This window comes from Gallinula chloropus, assembly GCF_964237585.1.
Source record: "Gallinula chloropus genome assembly, chromosome: 1".
In the NCBI taxonomy this organism is placed as follows: Eukaryota; Metazoa; Chordata; class Aves; order Gruiformes; family Rallidae; genus Gallinula; species Gallinula chloropus.
In genome coordinates this window covers 15,887,799-15,910,944 of record NC_140085.1, presented here as the reverse complement: position 1 = coordinate 15,910,944, position 23,146 = coordinate 15,887,799, and the positions used below count along the sequence as shown (strand labels likewise).

At 38.6% G+C, this 23,146-nt stretch overlaps 1 protein-coding gene across 1 annotated transcript in view; it reads left to right on the top strand.

Annotated features, from left to right (window-relative positions):
- Window positions 1–23,146, top strand: part of COG5 (component of oligomeric golgi complex 5) — a gene marked incomplete at its 5' end in the record, with an annotated part of 188,219 nt that overhangs the window by 69,721 nt on the left and 95,352 nt on the right. The window contains one exon of the mRNA XM_084271916.1: window positions 8,849–8,979. Coding sequence (XP_084128042.1) covers window positions 8,849–8,979 — 131 coding nt within the window. The remainder of the gene's footprint in view (window positions 1–8,848; window positions 8,980–23,146) is intronic.

Below are 23,146 nucleotides of genomic sequence, written 5' to 3'. Positions count from 1 at the left end.
AGGGTACATTTCTTTTCAGCCTGCTTCATTTTATATACTGATGTGATGCTCCATTTCAAGGAGGACTGCTTATTGTTCACCTCTTGGGATTTTAAGAAATGTTTTCCTCACAGTAAAAATCCTGATTAATGTGTGCTTGAAATTTATTAAGAACAAGCTTTATTCACCCTTTTGTTTTCCAGTTTTGGATGCTCTCCTGAAATTAGAGCAGAAATGCCACTGGCATTGGTAATGAGCAAGCAGTACAAAGCTATGAGCTTAGGTGAAATTGGGGAGAAACTGTCAAGGTGAAAAGCAGATAATGGCACTAAAATTGCTTAATGCAGATTAATAAGAAAAACTATAGAAACGTGTATTTGTATCTTTTTAAAAGTTACATTCTTTTTTCTGTGTCTTATTTTGAGCGTACTATCGTTCTCATCTGTTCTAAGATCATCAACTTCTAATTTCTTCAGTAATTCCCCACTTGGGCTTCATCTCTCACTTGTTCCATGTCATACTTTTCTGTCCCCCTTTCTGTTTCCATCCTTTTCACATATGCTGTACACATTGCTTTGTGTCTATGATGCTATGAAGTCTGTTCAAAACAGAAATAGGACAACTAGATTTTTACTGGCAATGTTCTTTTATTTTTACTCAGCTCCAAAAAAAGCCCAAGAGGAGTATTGACTTGTGGAGGTATTATTGCTTTGTTGCCACAATAAATTTGGGTTTGAAAGTACACGTACAGCAGTTCCTTATCTGTGCAGAGTCTAAATTAGGCTTCAATTAATTTATTATGGAGAAGTGGGGGAGTTTCTCTGTTTATTTTAATGAAGAACAAAAGTCAGAGTAAAAGGTGGATTTTGTAAGTGACATAGACACTGGCTTTGTTTTTATGATTATAACTTTTGCTTCATGTTATAGACTGTCTTCTTGTGACCACCTGCTAAAGTAGCAGAAAACAGTGGTTAGATCTCTTAACCACGCATTTTCTAAGTTTAAAAACTCTGTTCTCTCAGCCTCTCCTCATACTCATATGCTTCAGACCCCTGCCTTGGTGGTTCCCTATTAGACTCACTCCAGTTTTTCAATGTCTGTCTTGTACTGGGAGACATGAAGTACAGTGGCCTGACCAGTGCCCAAGGATAAGAACAACCAATTCCTTCAGTCTACTGGCTACACCCTTGCTGCACCCAGTGCAGCACACAGTAGGCAGCTTTGCCTACGTCCCACAGTAGGGACATACAGCTGGTTCATGTTCAACTTACTGTCCACTGGGCCCTTTTCTGTAAAGCTCCATTCCAGGCAGCGAGCACCCGACCTGTTTGGGTACATAGGCTCATGCCACCCCAGGTGAACATTTCCTGTTGCTGAACCGCACAATGTTTCAGTCTGTCCATTTCTCAAGGTTTTTGAGGTTCTTCAGGATGCCAGCCCTGCCCTCCAGGGTACTGAGCACTTCCCTATAATTGCTGTTACCCATAAACTCACAGAGGCTTAATTTTGTCCTGTCACTCAGATTACTAATGGTGATGTTAAACAGTATCAGCCCCAGGGCTGACTGGCCACCAGCTGGATGTGAAATCAATGCCTGCTCCCCTTTGAGCCTGGCAGTCCAGGCAATTGAGGAGACAGCGGGCAAAACAGAAAGCAGTAGGTTTAGTAGGTTGTGGTTAAGTAAGGTTGTGAGTCTGTATTCAGGGGGGCGGGCTGTGGGGGAGAATGCTGGGGGGGAACTAATGGTGCGTGGGCGGGAGAACCTTAAAGGAGTTCAGCAACTCTTGATTTAGGCCTAAGTGAACGTGGGAGTAGTGTGGTATAACTTGTGATTAGACCTAAGTAATGTTTGTCTTGGTATGTTAAGCTATTTTCTGAATCATGGCATTTTCACAGGAATGTCTCCAAAATATGGTGTTCATTGTTAAGTCAGTGATGATGATAAAAATAGATATCAAAGTCATTTCCATCAATTCCAGATCCTGCCTGGCATCTGATTTCCAGCCCAGAGAGCAGTAGAGATTAACTCTTCCATCAAGACAATTTAAATGCAGCTTGAATATAATATTATAATATTAAAAATAGCTAGTCAGTCTTCCTCACTACTCCTCCAGTATTGTTGTCAACTTTGGGGTGTGTTTTTTAAGTTTTATGTGTGCAGTCTGGAGAGAAACAGCAAGGATTGGCCATAGATGATTATTAATGCACTGCTGAATATGTTAACACAAACCATATTCTTTAAAAAAAAAATCAGCAACAAACATTTGGAGGAAACAAAGCTGATCCCAAGTGCAGGATGAAAGCCCATTGCTTCTTATTCCAACCTACCTATTCACTTAAAATTTTCCCATTTGTTTTAACATGCTAAAATGAGTTAAATCCTTTCATACCTATGTTATGTCTAATTTTAGTGTTGAATTCCTATTTTTCTTTTGAAGTAAAGCTGCAATCAGGTGAGATAATGTCCCCTCCCAGGAAGTGTTCAAGGCCAGGTTGGATGGGGCTTTGGGCAACATGGGCTAGTGGAGGGTGTCCCTGTCAATGTCCTAGGTTGAACGAGATGATCTTTAAAGGTCCCTTCCACCCCACTCTGTGATTCTCTGATCAATGTAGATGACAGGTCTGCTTTATAGTGCAAGATATTGTCTGTGTTAAAATCATAGAATCATAGGATGCATTAGGTTGTAAGGGAACTTAAAAGGTCATCCAGTCCAACCGCTCTGCAGTTAGCAGGGACATCTTCTCTAGATCAGTTTACTCGGAGTCCCATCAAGCCTGACCTTGAATATCTCCAGGGATGAGGCCCCAGTTCAAGTTTTGCTTTCTTTGCATCTTAGGCTTTCCACCAGTTTGATTTCAGTACTGTTGACCTCATTTCTCTAAAACTAAACTGGTCTTGGCATGTAATGATATGGAAAAGGGAGAAGTTTTTTTTAATTACTGTCCCCCTTTACTTGGGACATCTATCAGAATCTGTACATTCTGCTTCCTTTTCTGTACATAAGCAGCAAGCATGTGTTAACATGCTGTCTGAGAAAGCGAATAGAAATACAGTGCCGTGGGTCCCACTCGGTTTCTGACTCCATCAGGACAGTTTTGCCTCACTTAATGTTGCTCAAATAGCTAAAACCCGAAACCTTATGTATTATGCATATGAGTAGTTAATTTTTAAGATGGTAGAAATTGGTTAAATAACGATCAGTTTTCATAGGAACTTAATGGCATTTTAGAGACTGAGAGATGTTTTATTCTCTGTTGGCTCAAAGAGGAAAGAAAAAGTTTGCAGGAATCTTGTCCTATAGGAAAAGGAAGGAAAGGTAGCAGGAGTTTGGTAGGTAACTGGCATTTTAGTAAAATTTTACTCCCTTCTTTATTAATGAAATAATAATATCGGCAGGAAAATTTTAACCTTAAATATTTACTATTAAAATTAATAATTTTGTAAAGTATATTGAAAATATATACATACTGTACATGGCCCATAGTATAGAGCAAAGACATTCTTATGTACGGTATGCTTTACAAGGCACCATAATCCATGCAGTTTTTTAAAGGAATAAACATCTTTTTCTGAAGAGCTCACATCGTGTAAGGTGGCTGTAAGATATTGTTTCATGGGAACTGTAGTGGAATCCATTTCACTTGATTTAAAGGCTTAATATAAGCCTTGCTTCAGCAAGTACTTCGGTGCCTGATGCAGAGTGTCATTTCAGCCTATGTGGAGCATCAGTCTGATTAAACAGAACTTGGAGAAACATTCTTCACGAAGGCTCCAGCTTCCAGTTTGAAGACCTACAGATATGCACAGATATGCCTGCTCTTTCCATTCCCCCCTGCTCTATGTATCAATGGCATGAAAAAATTAAGTGCCTCCAAGGAGGAGATCGATATCACCAACATTTTCTTCAACTAAGGCTGTGGAAGCAAAATAAAACAAATGACCCATGCGAAAAAAATAAGCCACGAACAGGCTAACAAAAGTCTGTGGGTTTATGATTCCATGATTTTATTTAGAATTTCAGGAATGGCTTAATTACCTTTAAACTCCTCCTCACCCCCCTCCCAAATCTCCTATGAAATACCACTTCATTTTTCACTGGATTCTTGCTACTTAGGTGTTTGGGGCTTTGTGCTGATCTGAGGTGTTTGCTCTTAGGGAATCCACTTTAGCTCTTCTAATTTCCTTCTTTCCTCTTCTTTATTAGCATCGCTGAGGTTACTTCTCAGAGCACAGAAGGATTTCTCTTTCAGCTCAAGTAGCCTCTTGAGTGACGCAGTCTAATCACATTGGTTTATTACTGGTGCTGTCCTGGTTTCTTCTTTGTTAGTGCACCTGATTGTCCTCAGTAGACTTGTCTTGATTCTCAAGTTTCTTGCAAAAGCTCAAAGTCAACTCAGTCTAAATAGAGAGCATAAGACAGTTTTTGTGAAGCTTATAGGGATGCTAGCTTCATAGTTATCTTTTTTATAAAATATATTTTAGTACTTACAGAAATTTTTAATTTGGATTTTTTTTTCTGTCTTTATTATATATTATCACAGAGCAATATTTGAGGTCAAAAAAGGAAGTAATACAATGAAAAGATTCTACGTCGTTGAGTCAGATGAAGAAAAGCTAGCTGTCTTTCTCAGGGTATTGTTTTTCTACCTCATGTTCTATGTGCATATTGGATTTATCTCTATTAAACTCCTCTTATATAACTCTCTGGGATATGTTGGTCTAAAACCTGCATTTTTAAGCAGCATCTCAGCCAGTAGATTAGAAGAGCTGTTCAGATTTAGCAAATCAAGAAAATTTGGAATTGTAATGACAAAAATCTTTTTTCTTTAAGAAATAGAAAGTTCTAACCCTTTGTTAGGCTGAGGTAGTTTATAAATGTCACTGATTCCTAGGGCTCAGTGTATTTTGCCTTGACATATAATATTTTTGTTCGAGAAGAGGATTCAGCAGGCAGTCTGTATTTTAAGTCCTTAAAAAGTTATTTCCAGCTGTGCTTTCCAAGCTTAATAAGGTATGATAGTTAGAAAGGAAGCAATACCCACACCCTATGGGAGACTTAAAGATTTGACTTTATTTTTATGAACTTCTAAATAAAGAGGTAGAATTATCAGAGGGATGAGAGGCAGAGGAATGGCTACAGGACTGTAATTTTCTCCCTGGCTCCACTGAGCCGAAGTGACTGGAGTAGCGGGGCTGCGTGCCATGCTGGTGTGAGGGCAGTGCCTGTCCTGGCTGCATCCAGCCCTGGCATGTAGTGTTACAAGGTACTTAAGTCCAAATGAGTTTAAAGCACAAGCCTTCTCAAAGTTGATAAAATGCTATATATGTGCTTTTAAAATCTGTTAAGGTAGAGCTGACAGTTATAAATACTATACTCACTAAATCTGTTCTTGTTAATGCAGTTTTACTCTAGTGCTTTAAAGTTAATGCAGGAGGAATGCTGAGAAATTTTGAACTGGGGACCAGTCCCTGGGGTCTGTGCTAACTGGGAGATAAGCCATTGTGTCTGCTTCAATCCTGAGGAGAAAACACGAGTACCTGACGGGACCTGTGATCATGACCAGGGTGTTATGAACTGACTGCGAGTCAGTTCATAATATACAGCAAGAAATAGGATAATGATGGCACAAGTGCCTGAAGCAAAATCCCACATTTGCTGGTCCCTGGGTTAATAACTGGTAGTAGCTTCGCTGTATTGCACGTGACATGGTTTCTCTACTAACTAAAATTGGTTGGTTGGAAGGTATGATTTCCTCTGCAGTATTTTAAATAAACTGGATCTTAACTGCACCGTGGCTCTGGCTGTGATCTGGCTGCCCTCGTGCCAACTGCCCTTCTACTTGGTTTCATTGTGTTGCCCGTGATAGCTGCAACCCTCCTGGGAATACACAAGCATAGATATTTCTAATATTATGGTGTCTTCTTCGATGATAAAAACTATCAAAAGGCACATTCTGCCTGCGTTGCAGCTTCTGCTCTCACATTGGAACGGCAGGAAAACATTTGCAGGTGTTTCTGCCGTAGACCTGCTGTACTAAGGAAAACTGCTTTTCTTCTGAAAATGGTATAATATGATTGCCAGGGCTTTCCTACTGGTTAGAATAGCAGCTAAGAGCATCCATAGCAGGACGTCTAGCCACTGAACCCACAGAAAGGCCCTCTGCTTTGAAGTCCTGCTGAAATGCATTATCCCAAAGCATTTTGTTAGGATCGCAGGAAATTTGGAACGAAGCTACAGATTTTGGCAGTTTAGCAGGAGGTGGCTGCCAGTCTGAGGCACAGATGGAGGTATTTGGAGAAGCCAAAGCAGCATGGTCTTTCTGTTCCTTTCTTACAACCATCAGAAGGGTTAGATTTTTAGCACTTGAAATGGCTTAATTTAGATTTTGAGATAAAATACAGCAAGGAGAAAAAGTCTCCTTTTTAGTTCTCTTCCACAGTTTTTTTTTTTTTTTTTGTGGATTTAGGAGATCAGAACCATAATTTAATTTTATTCTGTTTAAGCAGCTTGGGGTTGCACAATATGACTTTATGGCATGAGTGAACTCCACAGCAGATCGTGGATTTGTGGGCTGTGTAAGGCTTTTGTGAATTTCGCACCTTTTGTTAGTCTCATGTTGCCACAAAACTACTTCAGAGTGTACTGTGGCAGTAGCATTAATCTGTGGGTAGTTCTTTGCACTTTTTTCCCCTGTGCAGCTGATAGGAAGGGGTCAGAAAACTAGTCTTCACGTGCAAGATGCTTGCTCATTGAAGTAAGTCATTGAAGTTAGTGGGAGTTTAATATTAGTTTTCATAGGTTCCTGTGCAAGGCCACCTGTAGAAGTGCAGCTGAGTCACAGCAAAAAGTCAGAGGGAAGTAATGGGCAAGCTTGGCTGTATCAGCCGCCAGCAAAAGCAGCTTTGTAAGCCAGCCTGCAAAGAGGGCTTCATTAATAGCCTGTGCAGCGTGAGGTGTGCTGTCCTGCTGCTCTGCTGTCCTTTGCCTTCTCTGATCCATTTTTAAACAAATGCATACAGACAGCAGCATTTGCGGTCTTATTCTTAGTAGACTAAAACCTATTTGACATACTGTACTGTTAAGAGAGTTGATTTCCTTTATGCCTTGCTAAGCTTTCTGCAGCATGTCGGTGCACTTTCTGTTTTGGTTTCTTATGCAGCGTTTTTCAGATGCAGGTACAGGGATGATGTTCTGTGCATAGCTGTGAAGTGACTCACTTCTGTTCAGTTGTGAACATGTGGTTGCTAAAATTAATCAGAGGCTTAGATTAGTTTATTGTGCATAAGCAAAAATATTTGGCTACTAAAGTGAAAGGTTATTTAGCAAAGATATAAAAGTTCAGTAAACTTAGAATTACAGTCTGTGCCTTAAACTTACTGGAAGGAAATATAAGGAAGATAAGTTTATTTGGAAGTCCTAGGGGGCTAGTTATGAATGGAAATAGTGGAACATTGTCTGATGAAAGAAGTATCTGACTGTGTGAAATGCCTTGGCCGTTATTTTGTTTTACTGGTTCTTTCAAAAGAAGCAGTTGAAGACCTGCTTGATTCGGCAAAATTATGAAAACTGTGTAAATGAGAGTAGTCCTGTATTATCCTAGAGATAAGCAGTAGTGTAAAGGTCTAGGCTACCTTGACGTGGGGAATTGGGGTGACTTAAACCTAGAAAGATAAAAAAGGAGGAAAAAAAGAAAGAAGAGTTGTTTAACTTTGAAGCTTTCTCAGGTTCACTGGATACCTTCCTAGACTGCTTTTACATTTCTCAGCAGATCTAATCTAAGGCACCTAGACATGTTCAAAGTGTTCATTTTATAAATTTAATCATCCAGTTCCCACCTAAGTTATGTTCTTATTCAGAATTTTAAGTGGAGAGGTGTTCTTCTTGGAGGAGCTTAAAGCAGTAGGTGTTCTCAGGAATATGGATTTCAGACTAGTGGCCGTAGTTGGTTTGATTTGCAAGAAAATGCAATAGTTATGGGTGTAATTACAGAATATTTGAAAGATTAGAGTTTTAGCCCAATCTAATCTCTAGGTCCTCATTATCGTGAAGGATGTTGAATATACAATTCCTGCATCCCAAGTGAGTATCACCTACAAATAAAAAACATCTGGGAAGAGGCATCATCCAGCCCTTCTTCCATAGACAGGCCACTGGTTAGGTTAGGTCAGGAGTGCAAGATCAGGCATAGAGCCAACAGGAGATCAGTTTTCTTTTCTTGCCATTAATCTGCGTTTAATCCCCAAAGTGAGTTGTAATTTAAATATATGAATCACAGAATGTTAGGAGTTGAAAGGGACCTCGAAGGATCGTCTATTCCAACCCCGCTGCCAGAGCAGGATCACCTAGACTAAATCCCACAGGAATGCATCCAGGTGGGTTTTGAATGTCTCCAGAAAAGGAGACTCCACAACCTCTCTGAGCAGTCTGTTCCAGTGTTCCATCACCCTCAATCTCAATACATTTGGAATTTCAAATCTTAGAGCAAATTATGCTTATTCAAACATCTGGTTTGACAAGTTTAATTATCTGGTTAATCCTTTGGGACAAGGAGAGGATTTTTTGCCCCTTCCTGCCCTGTGAGAGAGATTCTGGAGTTCCCAGAACTTGTGCTGTGCACTTCAGCAGTGTGTGGGTCTGGAGAAGTGCAGCGAAGTAAATTCAATGTATTCAATATCCAGGTTTTCTTGAGAAAGAATCTTTTGCTTTTCAGTTTTTCTGGTATAAAGCGTTACTTTGATAACCTGTGTTGTTTAGTATTGTATGCAGAAACGTCCCTTGGAACTAACTATACTTTCTAAATCTTTTAGCATGTTTAAAACGTTGCCTTATCTGATGTCATGTTTATCAGTGTTTTGTTACTTTTACAGATTACCTTTCTCAAGGGATAGATCTCTCTGGAATAGAAGTAATTGAAAATGACCTGCTTTTTATTGCAAGAGCTCGACTTGAGGTGGAAAATCAGGCTAAAAGGTTGCTTGAACAAGGTGTGGAGACTCAGGTAAAGTACACCTTCTTCTTTATTTCCTTTTAGAAGGGAAGTGTAAAAGTACTCTGAGCTTGGTTTCCTTTGATTTGTGTAGCATTGCCTAATGATTAAATGTGAAGAAAGGCTTATATGAGAAATATGGAGTGCCCAAAGTAATTAACAAAGCTGGCCTTCTACAGTATTTGCAAGAATAAAATTTTGCACAATCTGATCCTGAAATTTGGAGAAAGTAGGTGCTGATATGAAGGTTTTGACTCTGAACAGAATGATAAAAGCTTGATGATTGACAGGTCCTTGCATTAAGCACGCTATACTACATTGACAATGTTGCCAAGCTTTATAGATAAATCTAATAAATCAATTTCTTAAAACTTTAGAGATTTCTACATTTTATCTGTCCAGTAATATATTGAAACAATTTGAAAGATTTCCCATTAAATCTTTAAAGGGCATTTTAAACTTTGAGGTAAATATTCACTATAGGGAATATAAAAATGAATATGTATAATTGCATTCATCCATACTAAACATAATTATCTACATTTTTAATAAACTGGCTACATCTATTATTTAACTATTTGTAGTATCATCTGTTCTGTCTTCTTGCCTTTTTAAAAATTCATGTTCTTTTGTCTATACTTTTAGTTTTCTTTAAAAAAATAGTAGTTTAAATCCCTATTACTACAGCAAGGGACAAAAATCTACTACAAGATCCTATCAAAGTTGGGTTTTAAATGAGAGAACAAAAATGATTAGAACAAGACATTTTTATTCTGTTTGTTACCAACAGTTAAACGTACCTGGGAGTCAGTATAGTGTTCATTTAATGCTACAACAGGTTGACATGAATGTAGAATATACACAGAATGGAAAATACCATTGTTAAATTGACTTGGCTAGATAATTGAGGATTAAAATTATCAGTACGTCCCAAACTTTTACTTAGACCTCTCATTTCAAGTAATTTTCTGCAGTAAGAAGTCATGATTGTATTAAATACCTTTGGCTATTTACTGATAGCAGAATGGTAGGAAAAAACACGCCAGTTTTTTTACTTGATTATTATTCAAATGTTGAAACTCCTGGCTATTTGAGCATGTTGCCAAGCTGTGATTAGGCTTGTTACAAGCTACAAAGCATATGTGATGTTAAATAAAGACCAAATGAAGATAGCAAGTGGACATTTCTTTTAAATGTAGCAGAAGTCTTCATCAGTGTGTACTCCTTGTAGTTTTTCTTGCCAGATTTGACCTTCTCTGATAATTTTCTCTTCATATTAAGTACTAAAACAGAACTGACAAAGAAACCCTGGGGAAATCAATCCCACTTCACTTGAAAAATAGACAGATTTATTAGGTGTTCCAGGCTGTATCCAGGTAATCAAGAGATTATGAAAGTATATGCCTGTTGTGCTTTAGCCTGGGGCCTGTTTCCAGCAAATGGAAGGTTGTTTGGAAGAACATTATTAGTGCTTAGTCATATCAGAAGTGGGGATGTTTTCGTGAAGAGGTGCTGGGGTATGCTTCGCAGGTTTCTTGTAGGATATGATTTGCAGATTTAATGATGGAAACCTAGTGTGCTGTAGAAAATGCACGTGCAGACATTGCCCAAGAAATCTAGTAGATGATGTGTCTTTTATTCTTAATATTGTAGCTGTGCATTTTATTGATAAGCCGATTTACATTTAGACCTTCCAAGCCCTGAGATTTCCCATAAGAGGGCATTTGATCTTCATTTATTGTTCTGCATTTTGTACCACAGGATTCCTCAAATGAGCTGTCTGCCTGCTCATATCTGTTCTGGTAGCCAAGTCTGTACCTTTGAGAATAGTACATCCATGTTTGTCATGGTGGTTCTTCAATTATTTGATATTCATAGTTGCACTTTTGATTTGCTGTGTAAATAATACACGAGAGCAGTTGTCTACATAATAGCGAGCTGTATTTCTGTATTTCATCAAGCACTTTTCAGCAATGCCTGCAGAAGTTAGTTGTATATCTCCAGAGTATTTCAGTGTCCACTTGGAAGAGTAGCAGGAAGTGAAAATACATAAAACCCCCAACCTATAAGTATCTCCTCTTAAGCAGAAATTAATTTGGTGAATTACTTCTTTGGAATTCAGCTTTTTTTAGAGGTGCTGCTAGAAGTTAATCTGACAAAAAGAAGCTAGCTAAAAAGTTCAAATTGCCCCTTTCAACTCTTGATGTATCTCCTTTGTTTAGGTGAGAAACTGTTTTTGTTACTTTGATTTGATATTTAATGATGTATGTCACATGCTAATGAGCTGTGCCCAAATTCCCCCAAATAACCACCAGCAGTAGCACATGAAAGCTGATATTTACCTGTCTTTTCTGTTGGCATTGAAATTCGTGTATTTATTGCCTGCCCATCACTGTAGTAGTTGTGTATTTTTCAGAAGAAATGAAATCTCTCTTTCCCTTTTCCTTTGGAAGTGTGGCATTAGACATTGACTGCTTCAGAAGTGAAGGCTTCCACTCATGTTCATGGTGGTTTCTTTAAAGCTGCCATCTGGGTATAAACTAGAAGTGTCTGTCAATGTGTCTAGACTTAGCAGGCTTTCAAAGAGCTGCCAACCACACTTGTCTTCCTAATCCTTTTTGAAAGAGTAAGCCCTCTTTGCTCTTGTTGACAAAAGTAGCACAAATAGAATCACAGAACAGTTTGGGTTGGAAGGGTCCTTAAAGATCATCTAGTTCCAACCCTGTGCCATGGGCAGAGACATCCTCCACTAGACCAGGTTGTTCAATAGCAAATCCAATCAAGCAAGGGTACCAGTGGCTATGGGCAGGGCTTTTTGTGCTTTGTTACACACTCCTAGTCTACATAGCAGTTTTATGATCTTCTGTGACACACAGAGTGATACTGAGAAAATGGATTCAGACCCTGTCCTTACCGTTTGGGCCTAAACTGCCTGGTAGCTTTCCTTCAAGCTGTAAGCAGGTTATTGGCAGATAGTATAGAAAGCTGGAGAGTCTGCTTTAACAGAGGTACATGAAGAACTTTAATAAAGTCATAGTTCTAAGAGAAGAGACAGCAATGTTTTCTGCTTAAAAAAAAAAAAAAAAAAAGCTTTGTATCCATCTTGCAACTGCCTGTGGAATGCCCAGCATTTCTTTTGCTCACAGCATGAACTCAAGGCAGAAAAATCTAGATTTGCTCTTGACACCGCTTCACCCCTTTATTCAGCAGCAGTGTATTATGTAAAGCAGATCTGAATAATAAGACATTACTTGGAACAAGAGAAATTTATTAAGATTACCATAGCTCAATTCCAGGCAGAACAGTTTTGCCAGACCCAGTGTTGTGGCTGCTATACTTACAAAGAAGAAAGCTTTCTCTGCAACTTAGCTCCTGCTTCATACTGTTCCTGCTACTTCTGTCTTACAGACATGAATGATGGGTCTTCTGTGTGCATGAAGGGTGGATATTTGGATGTCTGTACTTATATGTGTGAAACGGGTTAGGAACATTAGCTCTTGCTTTTGAGCAAGACTTCAGCAGTTTGTTAGGATATATATGGAGAGGACTGTAGTATCATTAAATATTGATTAAAATATAAAATATCCATTTAGGTTAAGCAAGACATCTTGTGGAGATGAGAGCAGAACTCAAATTTACTTGGGTTTGCACCTTAAATACAGTTTGTCCTTCTGTATGTTACAGAAACATTCTTTATCTTTGACCACGGATAGTACAAATTTTCCTTCTTTGTCTCCTGGAGTGATCTATAGGTGTCTGACTATTTTTTTAAGGAAGGTTTTGGATAAGTTATATGATGTTTGCCTCCCAGTTTCCCGTATTTAAGGTGCGGGCAAATTGATTTTCCTGTCTAGCAGGGATCTTGAAAGAGTTAAATTCACTGATAATTCACTGAAATTCTTCTGGTGATCATGTAGTGAAGCTCTCTGATCATGTTAGAGAAAGCAAAAAATAAGTGTAAGCTTCAATTGTCCTTTGTCCAAATGAATGTTAAATTGTGCCTGTGGGGTTTTTTTTAATATATAGTGGTTGGTTGTTTTATTTTTTTGTGTGTGTTTGTTTTGTTGTGTCATGTTGTGCCGTTTCCCAGCCCCCTCCCAAAAAAAAAAAAAAGAAAAGACCTTTACTAATTATAATCTCACAGAATAAAGAAGAGGGGATAAAACCCAACAGAAATAAATCCTAAACTCTACTTCTGCCCAGAGAGGTTGTGGAGCCTTCTCTTGAGATAGTCAAAACTTGCCTAGACACAATCCTGTGCAACCTGCTCTAGGTGATCCTGCTTTCGCAGGGGGGTTGGACTAGATGATCTCCAGAGGTCCCTTCCAACCCTGACCATCCTGCGATTCTGTGAATCTGTAAAATGTTCAGAAACTGAATTTGTATACAGAGGATAAATATGTAAACAATACAATCTGAACAAAAGTTCTCCATTTCAGTGTAACTTCTTTATATTATTGGCACTTTGAGCCTATTTGGGGGCATTTTGAATTGCAAGTCACTGAGTAGAGGTTGTTTTGTGAATTGTTCTGATTTGCATTCTTTTTCCTACTGGACCTTTCCTCTATGTTGTTATTTCTGAGACTCTGAGGCAAATACAGCATTTTATAATCCACATTCAAAAATTATTAACTAGATGTATATGCATAATTATTCTTGAATAACACTATTTAGTGCCTGAGAAAAATGATGGGATGATGAACTATCTACATAATTAACAAGTCATCTGGAGGTGATTATCAAGAAGTTGCTCAATTTCTCTCAGTTCAAGGTTCCCTAAGCTAGGTGCTTATGTAGTACATCTTGCAGTGTTACAGCCAAATTGGTGAAATTAATCTGAAATTTCTCATAGATAGGCATTTAATCTTGTGTCAAGTACCTCTCGCAATAGGTCGTCTTTCTTCTCCCCAAGGTATTGGAGGAAAAAGTATGCACATAATTGACCATTTATCCAGACATGATCATTAAGATGTTGCACAATTTATTTCATTTCAGGGTCCTCTGAGCCTGAGTGCTTATGTAGTATAACTCACAGTGTTAGGGCAAGATTGGTGAAATTAATCTTAAATCCTTCATAGGGCAATGTTTAGTCTGATGTCAAGGATTTGAAACAATCCAGGCTCTTTATTATCCCATGGCAGCATTTTCCAGTCATGCAAATGCACTTGGAGGTGTGCATGAAATATTCATATATTAAGAATGGCTGACATTGAACTCAGTTTTTCACTTTTATGGTGAAACATGCAAAAAGATGATAATACTGCATTCTTGAGTTACTTCTAATTATAACTGCCAAAGACATGAGTGGCTCTTGCAGCACTACTGTTAGGGCAAGGTCCTGTGATCTTGGGTTTCATGTTTTCAGTCTTGCATGCTTTAGCAAGAGTATATGTTTCATTGAAGAATCCTTTTTTCTACATTAGTTTATATTTTAACACTTTGATTTAAATCAAAGTATGCTTGCTAGTTTTGTGTTATATTCAGATTTGAATACTTTATAGTAAAATGGACCGTGCTATCTAAGGTTGGTGGCTCCGTGGAGAAGTGCTTGACTGTAGAACAGTCTAGTATCATAGGAGAATGTCACTTCATGTGTCCCAGGGTTGTGTAGCAGACCTCTTAATGTTTACCTCTAATTCATTTATCTTAGGATGCACTGTTTCCTACAGTGATATACAAATTTTAACTTCCACGTGTTTTTCATGTCTTTTACTACTTTTACATAGCAGCTATCATATTTTGACATACTTTTAAAATAAGACCATATGTACTTCAGAATGTCAGTTGAATTGATTGCCATTATGTAGATGGGCATAAGTACATATCTATGAATAATTAAAAAAAATCATAATAACAAGTGAAATAGCAAAATGTGAGAAAAGAACCCCTCCAATTTAGGACACAACCACTCATCTTTTCATCTGTATACTGTGGGTTGCCCTTATAAAGAATCTAGAAAAAGTAGACTTCAGTATGTATACTACCCAGAGTATACTTTTTTTAAAGACAGTCAGAGAGTTGTCATTGCTTTTTTTCCCTCTATTTTTCCCCTGACATTTATTTTTACTTTGAAAGCTAGAAGTTGGAATTTAACCTCATTGCTGTCAGAAATTGAACCAATATAGTACACTTTAGGCAGTAGATGTTACGATTCTATGATTATTCCACAATCTTGATTCCCTGGAGGAGATCCTGATGGAAACTAGTCTGAGACAGCTATTTCATAATAAAGTGATTGACTACAATATGATATAGAAATGGAAGGCATTTTTGATTATTCAGTTTTAAGTCAATTACTTGAATCTAGAGTAAGAAGACTGAAGTATTAACTGTAAAAAGGAAAATTTGATCCTGCTTGCTGCTTTTGGCGTAGGGTGAGGGTGGTAGCTATAATGAACTTCAAATCATGTAGTTTTTATTAGTGAAGACAGAGGGTGGGATCCACCCATTTTACTGCTTTTTTGTATGTCTGTCGTAGACATGGAAGACTTACTTCAGCATGTTGTAACTGCCATATTGGCTTTTGTTGTAAAAGATCACAATGGCGTTTGATCTTAGTTAAAATCTGAGTAGTTTATACTGTTTCTGGTTTTTCTTTTACAGTAATTCTGTATGCACATGGAGAATTTTCACTTCATGTATTTATATATATTTACAAGTTTTACTCTGCCCTAACCTTTAAGTTTCTTTGTCACGAAAACATAACTTGTATTGCATTATTCAGTTTTATTTTTCATCCTTAATGTTATAATACTATGGTTATGGTTTTCATGAACTTGTTAACTTGCTAAATCAGATTGCTTCATCTGGCCATCTGGTGCATGGCAGTACTGAAGGAGTTTTCAATAAATCTAAATTATTTCTTCCTTAAACTATTCCGTTAAGATGTGATGCAGCAATGCATGGCTCATCTAACAAACAAAAAATATCTTCTCTTTTAGCTATATCCTACATCTGAATGGTAAACTTCAAGGGGATTAACCAAACCTTATGAAAATTTCCCTTTACTACTCTGGTCTAAAAGGAATTCATTTTATCTTGAATATGATCTAATGGAACTGAAGTGTTAACTGTGCTTCAGTGATTCAAAAGCACCAAGCTAAACACTAAGCATGAATTTATACCTCTGAACTATGGATTAAAATAAACCACAGATTTCTCTGCAACATAATCGGCTGATACTGATATAACCTAGAATATCCTTTCAGTTTCCATAGGAACAGGTGATAGAATGTTTTGAATCTTGGAATAGCTAAAATGAATGTCTGGCTTCAATATAGTTCATTTTTATTTTGCAGCTTGCAGCATCTATATGTAAGGGCTAAATATGTGCATAAAAAAAGGAAGTGGAATATTGGCATAGCAAATGTTAAAATGTTTTTAGTAGCGGTAGTAACAACAACAACAACAAAAACAACAATATTAAAATTACTTTTAGGTGTTTTGGTGTGTAATTCTTCATGTGTTAGCTCTGTGTTTTATTATACAGGTACAGAAAAGTATTTCCCAATCCATAGGAAAAGAGAAACCATTTATTATTCCTGCATGTTAATGGCTCTTGAAATGTTTTACAGCAACAAAAAAAAAGTCCTGTTGTCTTCTCTAAATTTCACCCTGAGCCATTACTTCATCTCACTGGGTTGCACTGTATAGGTTTATTTTCTCACTGGAATGAGTCATAAAATACGAGAAAACTTCATGTAGCCAGAAAGAACAGATCAGCAAAACTATAGTGGAATATATAATGTGTCATATAGGTGACTGTGGCAAAAGGGGGTAATCTGAGAACAGGCAAGGAAACACACTAACAGTAGTAGTAGTACCTGTCTTGTTAGATGTTTGACATGTCTTTCTTAATGGGTCATGTTGCTAAATCAGAGAAGATATGCTTTTTGAGTTTAAAAACATTAACAGGATTTAAAAGATACCTCTCAGTTTGAGATGAATGGATATGTAACTCCAATATTGATGTAGAGGGAAAATACAGAGGCCTTGTTAACAAGCCATTAGGAATCTAAATGTCTGTAACCCGAGGCATTGCGGGTGCAGGCAAAAATGAAATGACTGACTGCTCAGTACCTGAGCTCTTTCATTTGTTACAGTTCTAGCATATAAGAAACTTGATCTTTAAAACATTCTGTATGTGAAAATAATGATGGTACTGAAAGCAACAAAGGAAAAAGCAAAAAAGAAACAAAATGAGAAAGAAGTAGCAAGGTAACTTGTGATAGTTCCTCTTTTCATTGGGAAGGATTTTTGGGCTGTGAATGAAGCTACTCTGTGCTAGTGTATTTCAAATAATAACTTTTTGTCCTGGTTTCGGCTGAGATAGCGTTAATAGTCTTTTGAGCAGCTGTATAGTACTGTGGTTTGGATTTAGTGTGAGACTAATGCAGATAACTACCTAGTTGCAGGGTCTACACTAAGTCAAGGACATCTCAGCTTCTCATGCCCTACCAGTGCACAGGAAGCTGGGGGACCACAGCCAGGACAGTCAGAGGGAACCAGACTGGCCAGAGGGATATTCACTGCCATGATGCTCTGGATATAACTGGGGAGGCTAGATGGATGTGGGATCACTACTCAGAAACAGGCTGGGCATCGGGTTGTTTTTTTTACTTTTGCATGTGGTGAGCAATTGCATCTGTTCATCACTCGTGTTATTGTTATTATTGTTGATTTTATTTATTATTCTTATTCTTCTTTTCCTGTTAAACTGTCTTTATCTCAGAAGTTTGGTTTTTTTTCCATTCTCTTCCCCACCCCCTTTGGGGGGGGCAGGGTAGGGACGAGTGAGTGGCTGTGTGGTGCTCAGTTACTGGCTCGGGTTAAACCACAATGCTTTTTCAAATATCTGTATTCCAAAATTATTTTCAGCTATCATAGAACGTGTAAAGTTGGAAGGGACCTTTAGAGGTCATCTAGTCCAACCCCCCTGCAGTAGGCAGGAACATCTTCACTAGATCAGGTCACTCAAAGTACCATAAAGCCTGACCTTGAATATCTCCAGGGATGGGGCATCCACTGGGCAACATTCTTCCTCTGGGAAACCTGTTCCAGTGATCCTCATGTTGAAGAGTTTTTTCCTAATATCCAACCTAAATCTCGCCTCTTCAATTTTAAAACCATTATTCCGTCTCCTATTGCTACATGCCCTTGTGATCATAAATATAGAAGACTCATGAGAACTGTAGTTATTGGAACAATAGGCAAGTTCAATAGCAACATTTTCAAAAATAGAAGGATTTTCAAATGAAAGTAGTATCTAGGGCTTTCATGCCCAGTATTAGAATATAATTTACTGTTGTTAATGTGCAGAGGACTGTGTCACATGTTACTTTCTGAATATTGATCCTCTTTTATTAACCGTTCTTGTTTGCGCTTTGCAGCATCTTCTAGAAAATGTCTCACAAACTGTGTAGTAGGTGGTTTAGGCAGATATTAGCAAATCTCGTTCTGCAGGTGGGCAAGTTCTACATGACAAGAGGTAAGCAGGAAGGTTCTTAAAGTATCTGAGTTTGCAGTTTTCTATGCTGTAATAATTAGCAACAGTGGCCTCTTTTAACTGCCCTTGGGGTTTTTACCCCTATGAAAAGAACCTTTTTTTTTTTCTTAAATAGATCCTGGAAGCCTCTATTTTCTCACCCAGTAATTTCTGCAACTGCAGTTGTTTATCTTTTGAAATACATTGCTTTTAAAGTAGAATAAGCGTTGTAAGATAAATGTAGATTTTAGTTCTTAAAGCAGAAAGTTTATGCGTGTAGCTGTGAGGACAAGGGACTGGGTGATTAGGCATTGCCCCATCCCCTCCATCAGATACCTTTCCCTGTTATTAACTCTTGCTAGGAATTACCCTCCCTGCTCTGGGCTGCGCACACGGCCATGCAGTGCCCTCACCTGCATTTGAATCCACATCCACTTGTGAGAATCTTTTGTAATATTCAGGGGCAGGTTTGGTCCTTGTAAAGTTGAAGGAGCATTATGTACCAGCCGTTGAGATTAACAACTGCTATTAGTAAGGCAACCAAAATGTGCAGGGTGATGGGCTTTTTTGTTGTTTGGGTTTTTTGTTTTATGAGGAGGTACTATTGGGAGATACACAATATATTAGGGGCTATCATTTAGATTATGGATTTAACAAAACCTTCAAATGTTATTAGGCCCAGGTTAGAGAATACTTTTTTCTGGTCCTTTGGTTTGATGTGGTGGGTTGGCTTTTTTGTTTGGTTTTGTGTTTTTGGTTTGGTTGGTTGGTTTGGGTTTTTGTTTGTTTGTTTGGGTTGTTTTGTGTGGGGTTTGCTTTTTGCTTTGGGGTTTTTTTGGGGTGGTGGGTGTTTATTTTTTTCCTTTTTTCCCCCTCTTTTTTTTTTTTCCAAATCATACTAAAGCAGAGAAATGAAAAATAAACCAATACTGTTTTCCAGATCTGGATTGCCTGAAAACCTCCACTGGGATGAGGGCAATGGCATTAACATCTATCACAGTAGTTAGCCATGCTACCTTCCTCCACCCTTCAGCTGGACACCATTATTCTTCTATTGCCCTAGGCCTCTGTTGCAGGTTTAACCTTGGCTGAACACCAGGTACCCAAAGCTGCTCCATAACTCTCCTCAACTGGACAGAGGAGAGAAAATACAATGAAGGGATTGTGGGTTGACATAAGGACAAGGAGAGATCACTCACCAGTTACTGTCATGGGCAAAACAGACTCAGTTTGGGAAAATTAATCTACTTTATTATCAGTTGAATCAGAGTAGGATAATGAGAAATAAAACCAAATCTTAAAATGGTTTCCCCACCCCTCCCTTCTTCCCAGGCTCAGCTTCACCCCTGATTTCTCTCCCTCCTCCTACCAGTGGCACAGTGGGGCGGAAAATGGGGGTTGTGGTCAGTTTATCACAGGCTGCAGGGGAATCTCTGCTCTGGCACTTGAAGCACCTCTTCCCGCTCCTTCACCGACCTTGTTGTCTGCAGAGTTGTTTTTCTCACATCTTCTCGTTCCTTTCTCTGGCTGCAAAATTCTCCTGAGACTTTCTTTTTCCCCTTCTTCACTGTTTTCCCAGACGTGCTACCACTGTCACTGATGGCCAGTGGCGGGTCTGGCTTGCAGCCGGCTGACATTGGCTCTGTCAGACATGGGAAATGCTTTTAGCAGCTTCTCACAGAAGCCATCCCTATAGCCCCCCTGCTGCCAAAACCTTGCCACGAGTACCCGGTACAGCCTCAGAGTGCCTTCAAAGGCATCCAGATTAAGAAGTCTGCTCACATGGGCCATCTTGCTGTCATACCTCTATTGATTTCCAAAGTGTGACCCGAGCTGAACCTACCACCTGCCATCTGAGAGCCTGATATACTTGTGTCTGAAATGCTCCTGTAAATCAGCCCATGGCTCAGACAAGTGCAGCTGAACCAGGAGCTGCCGCCTCCTTTGCTGTTAGTGTACCCTGCACCCCTGGCTCAGGGCTTTGGGTGGCTTGACTAAGATAGTGATGTTTCTTGTTGATCATCTGTTAGTGCTCTTGGCTATTAATTGCACGTCTGCTAGACATGTGTTCCACACAACAGTTTTCATCAAACTGCGAAGCAGACAGCCCCAGTGAGATGTTGTCAATAGCAAATGAAGCATGAAACAGCCTTCCCTTTTCCCTTCCCTCGGTGGCAGGTAGTACACCGCAGTGTAAGGAATTTGTAATTAGTTCATATGGAGCATAGGCTAAAAAGCTCCAATTTTAAACAAATATTGAAAATAGCAGAAAGCAGGAGACAGCATTTTGAGGAAGAACCTGCTTGGATAGACACATGCATATTTAATCAGTCTTCAATAATTCATGCAATATTAATGTCATGCATATGGTAATACAAGTGTTTAGTAATGTTTTTGGCTGAAATTCAAATACCTAATTGGGAGGTTTTGCCCTTTTTATATCTTAAAATTCTTCAGAAAGAGATAGAATTAACGTAAGTAAATAATAAAATCATGGCAGCCATGCCTGCTATAGATATTTAACTGAGACTAGTTTAGTCCTTAGAGTTATTAAGTGTTTATTAACCAAAAACTGCATCTGATTTTCCACACATATATTTTTGTGCCATGACCTCTTTCAATGCCTTTCCCAGAGAATCCATCGCTATATAAACTGTCATTTTTTCCTTTAATGTTTTTCTTCTGACAAGAGCCTGCTTTACGTTTGCTTGTCTGAGTAACAACAACAGCAACAAAAAATGCAACAAATAACATAAAAATGTGGTTTTATCTTATGAAAACAACAACAAACAAGGGAGATGTTTTTGCTGCTGATTTTTCTAGGTTTCCTTACAGTTATTTTACACTGACAAAGTTAAATTTGCATCTTACCTTTCTAACTTGACTGAGTTTTATAATATAAAAATCCTCACGTTTTCAATAAATGGACTTTGAAGAATTTTGGTAGCAACTCCTTTACAAGCCTTTAACAACGTGTGGTATTTCTTTACGTACAGTAAGGTGAAAATTGTTTGAGCAATTACTTGAATAATCGGTAACGTAATTCCTGAGGCGGATCCAGTGTTTCTGCTGAGTAAACATGTTGGATCTGCAGAAGAAAGGAAAACATAGTGACTTTTGAAAAGATATCTCATACCAGAGATCCAAATGTGCAGATTTTTGCAGGTCCACCTGATTCATTTTCAGAGATGTAGTTTTGCCCCGTATATGGTGAACTTTCCTGAATGAAAGGCTTTACTATTCAACATGGAATGATGAGTTCCCTGGTGAATACTGTTGGGAAAGGAGGAGTACTCAGAAATCATAGAATCTTTGAGGTTGGAAGAGACCTCTAAGATCACCAACTCCAACCATCAACCCCAACCCCTCCCTGTCTACTAAACCATGTCCTAAGCATACATTTTAGAAGCCAACATTTTAGGGAGCGATCTCTACCTAGCAATAGAGATAACATAGCAGCAAAGATGGGCATGATAGTGTTTTGTTTAGTCTAGCCAGAGTTAGTTCATGCCAAAATACATCCCTTGTACTCTGTTTGTTAAACCATGCCAAAGTGCATGCTGTATGTTAGTCTTAAAGAATGCAAGAAGGTAGTATGTGCCTGCACCGCAAGCTAGATCGGCAGTGTGTTGATGTTTTCATTCTGGTCTCTCTGATCGTAAAGCGCTCATGTAACAACGGTTATCGGGTGCTGATATGTATTCCCTCTCCAGAGCTCAGATGGTGCTTATTTTTGTGCAACTCTCTCACTCCAGGAGTGGGGAAGAAGAGAAGCTGAAAGATAAACAGTGCTCAGTCTTTCCCTCTCCCTCCCTCCTCTAGCACTGTATGTGAGCAAAGATAAAATGTATATATGCACTTGGGGAGGAATATGATCTGGAGTAGGAGTTACCAGTGAGGAGGATGGGAGGGTGCCATATGTTCTCCTGCACTGCAGGTTTTACTCTTCTGTGGAGATTTCTTGTCCAAAAAAAATTTAGTTGTCTTGCAGTACTTGGTCAGTATTGTAGAAGATTTGGCTATTACTGCTCAGTATTGCTCTTTGCAGTTATTGGGATGCAAGCACTGACTTAGTTGAGGAAAGCTTAAGTCACCTTGTTCCTTGTTATCAATGTTAATTGAAGGATTTTCCTGAATTCAGATCTAGGTCATTATTATTATTATTGGGGCTTTTTGATTACTGAATATTGAAAACCACATTCCTGAAGCACATACGTATCACGCAACAGAAGCTTTTGGTATGACATTAATGTTAGTTGCTTTTTTGCTGCAGGTTTTTGTTTCTGCCTAAGGAGATGTTAAAGCATGAGGCCCTTTCCATGCTGCCTTTCTATTCAACTCTTGTTTTAAAAATGCTGACTAGGAATCTGAGTTTCAAGGTTCTCTGCAAGTAGATACAGGCAGCTTTTCCACATACTGAAGACTTTCTCAGTTGTTGTGTTGCTACAGGCCATTCTTCTATACATTTGGAAAATTTACTCCCCTTGATTTAGCCAGGCATCAGCACTTCTAGCACACCTTAGAATTAAACTTAACCTACCTCATGATCAAGGATATTCTCTTTCATACCACATAACATTCTTCGTGGAGACGCTCTGACAGTGTTGTCATATGATGAGATGGTCAGAGGGCTGGAGCACCTCTCCTGTGAGGACAGATTTGTTCAGACTGGAGAAGAACAGGCTCTGGGGAGAC